General features: G+C 40.5%; 1 protein-coding gene across 3 annotated transcripts in view; it reads right to left on the bottom strand.

Annotated features, from left to right (window-relative positions):
- The window catches only part of LOC141016430 (receptor-type tyrosine-protein phosphatase F), a 170,237-nt gene that overhangs the window by 65,177 nt on the left and 91,203 nt on the right, over positions 1–13,857 (bottom strand). For all 3 annotated transcript variants that reach the window (XM_073490789.1, XM_073490788.1, XM_073490790.1), the window contains exons 5-6: positions 8,585–8,773; positions 4,137–4,247 (exon numbers count right to left, since the gene is read on the bottom strand). In XM_073490789.1, the coding sequence (XP_073346890.1) occupies positions 4,137–4,247; positions 8,585–8,773 (300 nt within the window). The remainder of the gene's footprint in view (positions 1–4,136; positions 4,248–8,584; positions 8,774–13,857) is intronic.

Genomic DNA, 13,857 nt, shown 5'->3' with positions numbered 1-13,857 from the left:
GACTTAAGTAAACTGCACAGGGACTCCTTGTGTGTTTTGGCAAGGCTAATCGAAACACAGTTTGGGGGAGTGGTGTCAGAAGGCATGCAAGAACTACTCAAGGATTCATGCAAACAGGTAGACAATTAAACTATGATGGATACGGGAAAGCTATTATTAATATTTTTGTTTTTTACAGGGAGGGGATATCGGTGTCTTCATCAGAGGCGCTAGAAAAGATGGTTGACCTCACTTAAAATCTGTATTATATTGAAGGGAAGGGGTTAAAAGTGAAACTGACAAACCTTCACGCTGATCTGTTTGAGGATGAAGTGATTTGATGGAGGTGAGCGATGGAATGAAAAGATACAGAGTGGAGAGGAAAATAACACAGTGAAACAGAACAGTGTTTCCATAGACACAGTGGACGTTAGTGACATGGCACAGATTGCAAACAAACAGTACCAGGGAGGGAAACACAATTGCACTGGCATCTTTATTAAATGGTAGTGCAATTGACAAATTAAATTGTCAAAATCTATGGTATAAAAAAAAACAACAAAAAAAACTCAAATAAATGATGTTAAATTCATCATTTCAGACTTCTGTGTGATACTGGACACAGGATGTGCTCCAGCCCTCAATATTTTTCTTCATAAAACTGACCTGAATTAATCATTTTGTAAGTTTCCTTCCCAGACACACAGAGAGACACACACACACACACATAGAACAGCATGAAGATATTTTGGAAAAAAGAAAAGCCCTGCTGCAGCACTTTATCCTCTATGACATATTGACATGTCACATGGATATATGAAGGAGTGCCAGCAGACAGGAGCTGACATCCCTCCTCCGTAGTGGGATAAGCACTTGACAAACGAGCGCTCATGCACAATCACAGGACGCTTGTGATTCTGCCCACGTTGATGGAGTCCTCCTTTAGAGGAGGGTCACCAAAAGCGACCTGCAGAAAACAAGGCGCGCGTGCACCTGCACACCTACAAACGCGCACACACTCTTAATGGATGAGAAGTGAAAGGACATAAATAGATACACAGACAGGAAGGGAAAAATAATCCATGAGAGACCACCCCCCCACCCACTCCTCAGTCCACCCCCCTCCCACAAAGAAATATGAGGACATCATTCTCTGGTGGCTCTAAAATGTCAAGACAAGGGTGGTGACGGTGGTGCTGGCAGCATGTTTGTGTACCTGCAGACAGGAATTGGATCAGGTAGCTGTGGTGAGTGGAAAAAAACAGAAACACATTCGCAGACACAAAACACCAACCCATAACAAGCACATTTAATGCAAGTCTGACAGCTGTGTGTGTGTGTGTCTGTATGTGGGCGGGTGTTAGACGGGTGTTGAGAGAGAATAATACCATAATTCTTTCTCCCAAGGTAATCTTTTTCATATGTCACCTTCAGGTAATGGTAACTTTATTGACATTTAAGCCTGCAAATGACTGTCCTACGCAACAAGGATGAAATTCTTAGAAGGCGCCGAATTTCATACAATGACAGATTCTTATAATTTGCTCAAAAGTACTGAATTTAAGTATTTGGCATTATTATAGATTTTGTTGGTAAGGTTTTATTATGAGGATAAATCCTCATTTCACGATTACAGTACATTAGTTTATTTCATAACACTACATATGTATAAAATCACATACGCCTTTTTAGTGATGGTTATTTTGTATTTTTCCCCACTAAATTTTCTTCTATCTTTGTTGGCTTTATTTTAAAGATTTGCTCCATTTCAACAGTTTTAGTAAAAATGAAAGATATAAATTAAAACCATCTCTTATGCAGGTGTTATGCCCTTGAAAGGATTACATGCTGATGTGCTGAAGTGTTCATCTATAAACAAAGCAATGTTTCTTTTCCTTCTTTGTTCAATTGCACTGAAAGCTCAACTTTTAAGAAATGGCTACTTTGAATATAATGTACCATAATATCCCCTTTTAAAAGTGAAACAGCAACAATCCGTCTAACAGTGAAATCCGTTAACTGCATCCCTATTTTGTTCATCACAATGCATTCCGAAATTTTGCTATTATTGCATGTATTTATTCATAGCCCAAGCATCATTTTAATTTTGTGCCGGAGGTTTGGAAGGAACCATTTGTTTTCAGCCTGCTGCAACAAACCAACACTGTAAAGTTTAACATTTGTCAAATGACCTGTTTGCTTCCAAGGCTTGTTATGTTTACAGGTTTGAAGGCAGACTTTGTAAGCCCCTGAATCCCCCCTCTGGTGTCTTAGAATAAAAAAAAGACGTAATAACAACAGGAAAGGAAGAGAGGCAAGTCAAAGGCCACTTGTCTTGGGTCCCTCATGTTTAAAACCCAATCAAGCAGCTGGGTGATGGCACAGCCCCAGGTCTCGTCTCCTCATTCTTGCAGCGGTAACAAAGATGGAGTGAAAACATGGCTGGAGTCTTTGTTCTCCATTCCAGACTTGTACACTTTTAAAAGGTTATGGTTGGTTTGATTTCTATCTCTCCGCTGGTGTGGTGAGGATGGCGGAAAAGTTGGTGTCGGGGCCAACGGGTTGACAGCTACCTGGGTGGTGTTACAGACTAGCTGGGCCTGGGGGCCCTGCTGGCGCCACGCCACACAACTACTGTAATTACCTCAGAGGGGAAGAAAGGGCTGCGCTTGCACCTGTGACAGACATGCCCTGATTAATAGACGAGACTTACATCCCTTTCTCGCCTTTGCTGTTTGGCTCACTACCTTCCCCTGTCAAGATTTAGGATCTAAACCTTCTGGAGCCCACAATGTTTAATCTGTAAATTTGATGCCGCTGCGGTCCTCGAGGATGATTTTATCTTCGATTCCTCTGATCCAGGAGGAGGTCGTATCTTTTTGGATACTTTTATAATAAGGAAAATACTGAAGCTAAACATTAATAGGGTACATTTTGGTAAGAGGAAATATTGTTTAAAAAATAGTCCTCTTGATTCAATTTGACATTTCCTAAGCAGTGGTTTGTAATTTCTGTCTGGGTTTGAAGGGAAAGATTGGACGCTAATTCAATTATTTTATCTTGATGGATGAAAAAAGATACAATGTAAGCACTCCTCCATAAAATAGCCTCTAAGATACACTACTGCATCTGCTTTTAACAAAATTATGAAGTGTGTCTCTTTCTTACCCTGACACTTTCAATCCCTCCCTCCCTCCTTCCCTTCTCCACCCACACTAACAACTGGAGCAGCTATTCTGTTTCATGTACATCAGACATGGTGGTGTTATCCGCAGGGGCTGACCTAGACTACTCTCTCCCCTATACCAGCTTTTTCCAGGATGGGTACAATGCTGCCCTTGCCCTGCATTAGTCTGCTCACGGAGAAACCACAACAAAAACAAACCCTGAAACTCCAGACCCCTCCATGCCTGTAGGAGCTGTGGGTTGTGCAGAGGGGGGGAATAATGGAGCCTTTCGATACAGTCAAAATAAAAAAGAAAGGAGGCCTGGCAATGTTTTCAATGCCAGCGGAGGAAACGCTTTCAATGCAGCTGTTTTTCACAGAGGCCGCACCTGGTCACGTTCCCAGCCAAACAGGAGGTTGAGGTCAGTTCAGCTCATTGGTATGGGAGGGGTGGCAAGGCAACAATAATGGTGGGGGAATTGGTTGAAGGAGAGAAAGAGAGAGAGGGAAATAGAGGTATAAAAGCGGTCATCAAATGTGGAAATTACACAGAAATCAAAGACCCTGCAAGTGTTTTCCGCAGGTGTTTTTTTTACTGATCCTGGATAATTAGAACTCTGCTCAAGTTGAAGCTGGGCAGCGCTATGTTGGGAATTGCTACGTGCACCAGTAAGATTTATTAAAGAGTAATCTGTCCCACCCTGGTCAGTGCGACTAAGTTAACAAGAGGTCAATCAGAAAGCCTGCACACCTCCCACACCGTTTGGAGAACCATCCCAAATAACTGAAATTAAATAACTTAAATCACTTGTGTGGATGAACAATTGAAGGTAAAGGTCTCAAAGGGAGAAAGAGATGGTGTGTGAATGACATTTAAAATAAAACAGACAACAAGCTTTAAAGGACAACATGGTTGTTTGTGGTTTGCAAATGTTAGAGACAACAGGAATGATAGATTAATTCAAGAATTGACAGAGACATTTGACTTTACCTCGTACGTAGAGATTGGCGGGAGAGGAGTAACGGGTCCCAGCGCTGTTCATGGCAACACATTCATATTTCCCTTGGTCGGACTCCTCGCTGTTCTCAATTTGCAGAGCTCCTGCATAGAGGATTAAAAAATTTAACCGTCTTGACAGTTGTGGAATATGAGATGTAAGTTGGCATGAAACCACTGCAGATATCTGTACAGAGACTCGCTAGAGAGCCTGTAGTCAACTGGTCTAGCCCAGTTCATGTGTAATTAAGTGTCTCAGACATGGACACAGTTTTGTCAAGGAAATGCTGAAGGCTACAAAAGCATTTAGCTGATTTGGCAAGTTTAATGAAACCGCTAACAGAATATTTGCCTAGTCGTGTTAAGAAGAAAAAAGACCATGACTGAGGGTCAATTAATCATCTGAATAACATGTCACAACCTTCACAGTATGATTAGGCCTTCTGCTTACGGAAATAATTGACAAACCGAAGTGTTTGTGTCATGGCGGGTTATCTTTGCCAGCCACATGTTAGGACGAGGCTAAGCTGTACTGAAGAATAACCACAACAAAAGCAGAAGAATGGATTAAATATCTAAGGAAATGCAATCTGTGTTTTTCCAAAAGACATAATTTACTGTTGTGGGCCTCAGGAGGAATGCTACTCTGATTAAGTATTCTTGATCTGAGAGTAAGTTATGTTTTCAGATATGCTAACAGTTGAAATAAAATTAAAATGCAACGATAATGAAACCAAAATGAGGGAGTTAGTGATGACCGAACCATCCCTCTAAGTCAGATTAGAGGGAGAGATTTTGCTGCAATGCAACTGCCAGTGCAGGTATCTTTTTTTCAGTCTTTGTTGAGTATGCATTTAGCTGTGAAGTCATAAATGTTTTCTTTTTTTTCTAACTATCTGACCATGTCTCACCGGAGCCCTCAGGGGAGACGCTCCTCTGCCAGATGGCTGAGATTAGTATTCACAAACCCAAGTAGCTGAAGTCATCAAACAGAAGGCTAACATGTTCTTTTTAACAAAACATGAAAGCCCTGGAGGCCTGTCTCGGTGTGGTCATTTTGACACACCATGTCCATAACCATCACATAATCATTGCATTGCAATCGTGCAAATGGCTGACAGATGAAACAAGTTGTAATTTGACAAATGGGAGACAACAGACCTAAAACAGCCATCTTACCTGCATCCCATGAATATAAAAATGTATGTTTAAAAACAAAACTACTTGTCTCAGCAGTACTTATACATATGTGTGTCACAAGCGAGTGATATGGTTACCACATCTCCAAAACAGCATGGTATCAGCATTGAAGGCAGCCAGCCACCATGCAGTTTGAAAATGACAAAAAATACTCAGTATAAGATGATGTCAGGGTACATTTTTTTCCACATCATGCAGTATGAGATGAATGTAACAAACAGGTTCACCACCAACCAAAGGGGACTCGCATCAATGCGAGACCGAAAAAGAGAAGTGAAACAGGGCGGGGCAGTGACATGTGGTAATACCACCTCAGATCTCATGACAACACATCTCTCCAAGGTGTTTGCTCAGCTCATCGCTGTCTGATTCAGCACTGACATGCACCTGCATACTAATGCTGTTGTCACCAATCTGTCAATCTGCCCATTCTCCCATGGGAGAAAACAGCACGGGTACTACAGGAATGTAGAGGGTTACTGCTATGGCAGTTGTCAAGGCTTCACCAATAAACCCTTTCAGTTACTCCCAAATACTCAGACACTGGTAGATCTTCTACAAGGTCATTTCACCATTTCCCAGTGCAGAAATAATGTAAGGGCCACAGGGGCTGCCTTAACTCCTAAAGCGGTAAACGTCTAATTAAATATGGGCTGTATTAGGAGCCATGGACGTGCAGACTGTGAGATGGACAGCTGGTTGCTCCAAATGTATTCAGTTTGCCCCAGACGTCCCATATTTACCTCACTGTTGTTGAAGGGAAATCATGCTTTCACTCAAGGGGAAAAGCAGATGATTACCATAAAAAGGGGTTGAAGCTTCCACCGTAACAATCTCAACTAGGAATCCTGTTCCCATGCTGGAGGGATAATGCCGCATAGGTTGTATGCAAATGCAGCCATTTCAGTTTACATTGAGGCTGCGTAGAGGAGGCAGGTAGATCCTCTTGTGGCGATGGTGGCCTTTATTTTAAAATGCAAGTCCTCGCCCCTTTTCGCTGAAAAACCAGAGGAGAGCCAAAATATTTTTGTTTCTGGGTGTGTTTTTCTTCTTCTAACAGAATAGGAGGAGCCTTGAAAAAGCTCATTTACAAGATAACACCTTGGACTTGCTTTTGCATTTCCATTCTCCTGACATCAGGGTTGGCGATCATTTGTTTGTTAAGGAGCAGACAGCAGACAGAACATGTCGGGAGGAGACGAAGGGGGAAGCGGAGGAGGGTAGGCTGACGCTGACAGCGTGGATGAAACTGGTGATGTGGCATTTTGGGAAGGAATGCAGGGGTCTGATATGGATGTGAGGGAAGGGTGTGGACGTGATATTTTCCAACACACTTCATCATCCTTACCTCTAATTGGTGTACCACCTAGGTGGGAGTAATTTCGATGCAAACAGGGTTGAGAGATTAGTTAGTAATCCACTTACAACAGTGGGAGAGAAAACATGGCTTCTGACAGGCCACAGATACAAACAAAAAAAAAATGATACAGAGTAGAGGCCACTTAAATCGAATGTGACAAAGTACTGTTCAATGTACCTAATCAAAGCTATGAAGCAAGGATATATTTTGCACTATACCTGTAGTCTGTAAATGACCAAAAACAACTCAGCCTTTAAGAAGGAGCCATTCTGTCAGGCAAATATTCTCAATAATGCTGTTCTCTTTGCACTTGCAGACAACAGCTACGTCATCATTTGTCCTTGTTTCATAGCAGCTTTAAAATAGTATGCAATTTAAGTGTACTTTTCATAAGCGGTCTAATTTAAGATGACCCCCACTCTTTGTACTGACTGCATTTATGCAGAAAGCAGTTAGTAAAATGGCCAAGAAAAATGAATGAAAGTCATCTACAGTAAATTTGAGTGATGCACAGGAAGTATTCAGGTCAGAGGTATTAAATTGAAAAGAAGTTAGTATCTCCGCAGAGTGAATGAATCAGGATGGTGTGAAAAGATAGACCGAATGTGTCTGTGTGCTCTCTCAAAATCGAGTGAGCGTGATGCAATAAGAGGAATTGGGTCTGCCTTCCCTGCTACAATGTGGCAGCAAATTACTGTGCCTTTTACTGCCGTCGCAAAATTGGCCTCATTTCAGGTCATATGCAGTAATGTAAATCCAGATACGGCAGCAGATGTCAAGTAAAGGGTTGTGGATAAAAAAGAATTGTTGGTCTAAGGGCATTACATATCAGCACATTTCCAGGCACTCACACTATATGCAAGAAAGGAAACTAATTAAAAGTTTGCTGCAAGAACTAAAAAAAAAAAAAATATCACAGTCTCAGGCACAGCTTTATCTTTGTTATAGAAAACATTATCAAACAGTTAAGTAGTTGTGTTAGGATCTAATTTGTGAGAATCTGTGTCTAATTCGGGTTGTGCTTGTAGTAGAGCCACATTTTTTAATATTGCAAGAACATAGACAGTCCAAGAGAGCGTGCTCCAGTGACCTGTATTCGGCTTCCACTGGGCAGCTCAAGTGCCAGGATTTTTCTGGAGTAGCTCTCATCTTTAATCTTTGGGGCCGCAGACCTGCAGCCTGGCCTGACACTCTCTAAGTGAGGTAGATTTAGTAAGGAGTGACAAGACCGAACCTGGTCAAAAGCCACTAATCTCTCCACCTTGCGCCGTTTCCACCTAATCCAGGTCAGGCAAGCACTGTTTATTTATCAAGTGGACTGCTACTGTGAACAAAGGGCACCTCATTGATTTTTGTATTTATTTATTTTTTTTTCAAGGTTAAATCCAAGCTAATGCATCATCTGCCGGCCTCATTGTCACCAAGCTGCATGTTTAAGAGGGGATTAAGGATTATTTAATATGGTGAAAAATTCTCTTTCTGTACTTCGGAAGGTTACAAGCTCATGCATCACTGTCAAAGATTGCAGCAAGAACTTCATTCCAACTTCTGTGTTACTTTATAAGAGGCTGTTGTGAGGAATATTATTCTGTAAGAACTCAGCTAGCTTATCAAGGTGACAAACTTTGAATAAAACTTTCATGTCTCTCGTGATGAAAGAGAATACATGAAGTCATACATGACAACAAAGGCCTTTTATGTTTTCACATCATCCTCATGTCTAACAAGAGTCATGTCTGTTGGTATTTGATGACATTGTGTACCCTGCAACTTGCCTTTGCTACATTTACATTATCAGTATGTCATGAAGTATCACCTAAATCATTAAATCAGATCAAATTTAATTGTGCCTGAAATTAAGTCTGATCAAATCCAATTGTACCTGAACGAAGCTGTTTAATGCGCCCGTTGCTGCTGCTGATGTCCACAGGAAGCATGTCCTTGAACCAGGAGATCTCTGGGTCCGGGTTTCCGCTGGCGGCACACAGCATGGTGGCAGTTCTGGTCCTTTCAACCACCTTCAGCTGGGGACCCATATCAATGGTGGGAAAGCCATGGGGGATCTGGTTCTCTGAAAATGTACAAAGGCACATTTAAGTGTATGCTGTATCGAAACACAAAGCAAGACATTTAAAAAACAAAACAAGAAGAGGAGGAAAAAAGTGTTTACAAAAAGATTCTGACAGAATAGGCTCTTGATTGCTGAGAGGCATTGAGTTGAGCTTGCAAGGACAGAGAAGAGTATGAAAGAGAGCAAGTACATTCAGGTGCAGAACAGTTAACAGAACGCATTCATACACAGAAATTAGTGTAGGAGCAGAATAAACGACCGGGGAATGGTAGATCTGGTATGATTTGGGTTTCAAATAATGAATAAAAAAATCCAGTCTCTCTGATTGATTATCATAGCAGGCTTATTACCTGGCACTGGGAGGTTTAGACAGAGGAAGGATAGTTGCAATCTGCCTCTGGGCGCCCATGCATAAATGAGCCGCCTTAGGCTTAGCAAGCTAAACAAACCTATTTGAATAATCCAACTCATCATAATGGATGTAACAGCAGATCCATGACAACACATAAAGTATAATCCCTCAAGCAGAATTCGGGATTCTAAGGTGAAAGGTCCTCATTCATTCAAATACATACTGATATCTTATCATAAGATTATCAAAATATGTAAAATATACAGTATAGTCTTTGACTATCTCAGCTCAGGCTTGCCATATGGGAGTCTAAATCTCATCAGAAAGAGCTATATCCAAATATACATGTGATTAAACCATAATCTTTCCTTGTGCTTCTGTATGTAATTTATTCTATGGAATGTCCTTTCTTTTATCTGGACCCTAAGTCTGTATTAAAGTTTGAATTGAATTGAAATTGAATACAGTATCTACCATTGTGTGTTTCAATTGTGGAAAACTTTGGTTTCATGATAGTAAACAGCTCCTTAGCTATATTATTTGCAGGAAATATAAAGTTGCATTTTTCACAAAAACTGTGCTGCACATCCTAAATCAGACCCAACCTGCCCTTATAATAAATCCTAATTTAACCTGTGGACAGCCTTAATCAAGAGGAAGCACGATGGCCCTTGAGGGGTCTTATTATCATCTTGCTTTTAAACTTGTAATCTCTTTTATCTCTTCCCTCATATGTAGATGTGTCCTTGGGGCCAAAGTGCTGAGATTAAATCCTTAGAACAGTGCTAATGATTGTAACTCCTGCCTTCGGTTCACCATCAGAAGATACCTAACTGCAGGTTAAGAATAAGCAAAAAACAGTTGGCCTACAGGGATGAAAGGAATTAATATAAGATAGAGATTTTGCGATTTAGGAAAGTTTTAGGACATTCTGTCCAGAACGGGATTACAATGGGACAAAAGTAAAACTGAATGATCCTCTAGAGATGAACTCAAGATTAAAAATGTAAACATATTTTGCAAAATTTGGGTCAAGATAGGTGAGGAGAACAAAAAAGAAGAAAACTTTCACCAAGGTGTCTTGGAGGTGCAAGGTATTAATCATTTGCTACCTCATGGAGAGAAAAGTCAACCATGTAAGTATGTGAATGCAACTGTGTGCATATACAAGACAGAAGGAGAATAGGCCTAAAAAACTCACTGCATATTTCCCTGAGTAATTAAGATATGAAAGTTGTCTTTCACTCTAGACTCAACACACACAAACCAAACATCGTCTGTCACAAGAAGTGATTCTGACTCATTTATTACTACATTTGCTCCACTTGAATATTATTGGTGCACATTTAAAACGTGGATCTGTGTTTTGATTTAATTTTGATTGGACAGAGATGGCTGTCAAACACATGATGCTGGAGATTCGTTCCGTTTCCCTGCTCACTTCGCTTGTCTGAGTCAAAAATCTATATGTAAACTTATATGGCTTGAGCATTGGTGCATGGGTGTTGTACTTTGTTCTGATCCCCAGCAGAGCAGTTGCTCCTCTTTTCACCCAACCTCTTTTGTGTTTGGCCTGTAGCCCAGACCGTCTCATATTCAGATGTAGTTAACAGATCTCTGGATGGACCTCTTATCTTTGCGGCGAGGCTTACTTCCTGTCTTACGATATAGGATTTGTTTTCAGACATCCCAACTGAAATCAGGATACTGCTACGAAACAGACAACTACAGCACAATGAAATAATACTGTGTACTTTGTCATTGCATGAACAATGGTAACAGTAGCGCCCTGTGTTCCTTTGTGGTTTGCTCCTTCTAACCTTCAAAGAGAAGAGAAAAGGTAGAGAAAAAATGGTGGCCAGAAATGAGGAATGAGCATTTCTCTGCCATTCTCCTTGTAAGTTTCAATGTAAGGAAACCATTAAGTAACACTAAATCTAGAGGGAGCTGAACTCCTGTCTCACCCACTTAAAATTCACTTAGAGCATGTTCATAATGGCCACAGATCACCTGAGAGGAGGTCCCTTTGAGGCTGCTGACATGGACCCAATTTCCGCAAGTGCACATACACTTGGGTGGAAGGCATAGTTGGTGTGGGTTCTGGTGGTTGTGTTCAGGGACAGGGGGTTGCGTTTGGGGACCTTCCAGTAGAACTAAATTAGGCAGTGTGCATGTCTGCGCACTGGTGCAACTACACTATTCCATATGGAGTTATTATCTACAAACTGACTGACTTGGCAAACTGAAGTCTCCACAAGAATTTAATTGATTTTTCTGTATACATATATTTAATCAGTTAATTTAAACTGTCAGGTTTATTCTCAGGAGTAAACTTTGTGCAAAATTAGAATGTTAAACACCCTCATCTTTGTATACAGCAAAGAGCAGATGGCTGATCTTCAATCAAATTTAAAGAAAATGCTTTACATTTCAGTCTTAATACCAGTCCTTTACTGATTCCCAGTGTTGTATGTGTAACACATTGTTGCCCCCACACATCACTCCATCTCTCAACCAGAAAACGGTGTTGCTTCCCTCTAGGTCAAGTATAAAGTAACTACATGGTGTAAAAGACAAATGATTCAATGAGGCATGACGCTGACCTGTCAATCGCATCTTGCCTGTTACCCTGGGGATTGTGCAGAATTGTGAGGAGTCTGTCATACCATATTTCGAGGTGAATTTCCAAAGATTTGTTCTTTTTCTTCCAAAATGTATCTGCGGCCACTCCAAGGTTTTTAACATTCAGTTGCCCACAGAAATTAGTGTTTAACCTTCCTGGGGGGAAAAAGCTATTTATGCTATAGTGCTTTGTGGAAATCTACCTTTCACTGGAGAAAGTAGAATATCTGCACAGAATATTTTCAACCAAACCCTCTTGCATAGCTGCCTATAGAATATTTATGATTAAGACTACTGGCAAATGTTCCTGGGCTGTGAAAAGTGCACACCATTGGTAAAACTGGGTGAAAGACACCAAAGGAGTTATTTCACGAGTCAGCGGCTCTGTCATATCATGAAGCATAAACAGGGAATAGTTTAAGAGGTGCACAGCAGCCGCACAGCTCATACATGAATCCATTTCCTACCTCTAGTTAATATTTGCATTGCAGGAGAACTGTTATTACAACTAGCAGACATTTCTGTCACTGTGTAACTGATCAGAAAGTGCACTGTGGCTTGGCTTGGTGTGTCAATTCTGACATGGGAAAAAGTTGAATGGAAGACCGGGCTGGGCTGCATGTATAGTAGATGTAATACATATGTAGGAGGCAGAGCATTGACGAGCTTCAATGTTATTTCCATAGTGCGTACTATACTGTGGGCAAGAAATTGTCAAGGTTAGTAGCTCAACCGGGAAGAATACAGAATAGCCGCTCAATTTCATGAGCAAACAAAAAGGATTTAATTGGTACAGAAATAATAAAGAAATTATAGAAACAAATTTTAAGCTGTTCTCAGGGAAGTACAAGATCAAAACCTCATATTGCCTGTTAAAAAAAATTAATTAAAAAGCAAAAATGTTAAAATAAAAATAAATGTCTGTAATGTAAAGCTCTGAGCTGCAGGTCAAACGTGTTTAGTGTTTAAGTTTTGCTTTTTGAACTGTATGCCCCATTATGCTATTGTACTCGAAAGAATCACTGACTGAATATGAGTGAGTCTTTAACATGCAGGCCCCACACATTTCTAACACTTCAGAAGCCCAGGCTTGCATCATGATTCAACCCTTAAAAAACTGATAAACAACTTTATAACTTAAAAAATCTCTTTCAAACGGTTTAACATTTAATTGTTTTAGTTTGGTTACAAAGTTAACACAATGCTCTGCGTGAAAAGATGGAATTTCTCTTTGTCTTTCAATGGTTGCAAGACCATGCAGCCCATATCTAAAATACTTCTCCTATGTCCTTGGGTTTTGTTAAAAAAAATAAATAAATAATAAAAAAAAAAAAGACGAAGAATTGAGAGTTCTCTCTATACACAATGCTTATCAAAGATCTCGAGCTCATGGGTAAGATTTGAGCACTGTCTGTCTGCTCCTACTACAGCAACTCCTGCGGCTGGCCTCGTCTGCCAACTTGTCATCCCTGGAAGACAAAGACATGCCTTTGGTCAGTCCTCTTTAATTTGAAGGGAAAAGAAAAGCGATGGGGAAATTTGGAGAGAATCCAATGAAATGGTGCGGGCGATGCAGGTTGATGTTTGTCAAGATAGAGGGCATTTTTAATAAAAAGGCCCTCTGGTGCTGGAGTGTAATTCATCAAAAAAAGCTCCACTTTTGTGTCTAGTCCAGGCAAGGAAATATGAGTAAGGAGAGAATCCTGTGATAATGTCACATAGGCGCTCTATTACTAAGATGAAGAGTTCTGCAACAAAACTAAGCTAAATGCAAATGTAACTGAAATTAAATTGTCAAACTGCTAATTTATTCTTCATATATGCAGACTTAATAATCACAAAAAAATATGTATGGTGCATGCATATGTTGCACTGCTACTGATCAAATATAGTGTCGTAGATATATCATGCTGATGAGTCTAGTCCTGTCAAAAATGTCAATATACCGATACATATCGACCCTGAAAATTTAAAACGGTTTCAATACTCGTGTTCTGCAGTATTGATACACTGGTACCAGCTGCAGTTTCTCGCTCTCTCTTCTCTGTGACAGTGAGCTGACACACACCACTGCAGTACCCACATAGCTCCTCTCAGTCACTCAAAGTGC

Source organism: Pagrus major, chromosome 21, assembly GCF_040436345.1.
Source record: "Pagrus major chromosome 21, Pma_NU_1.0".
Lineage (NCBI taxonomy): Eukaryota > Metazoa > Chordata > Actinopteri > Spariformes > Sparidae > Pagrus > Pagrus major.
The sequence above is the reverse complement of the archived record's forward strand: the minus strand, read 5'-3'. Positions and strand labels throughout refer to the sequence as shown.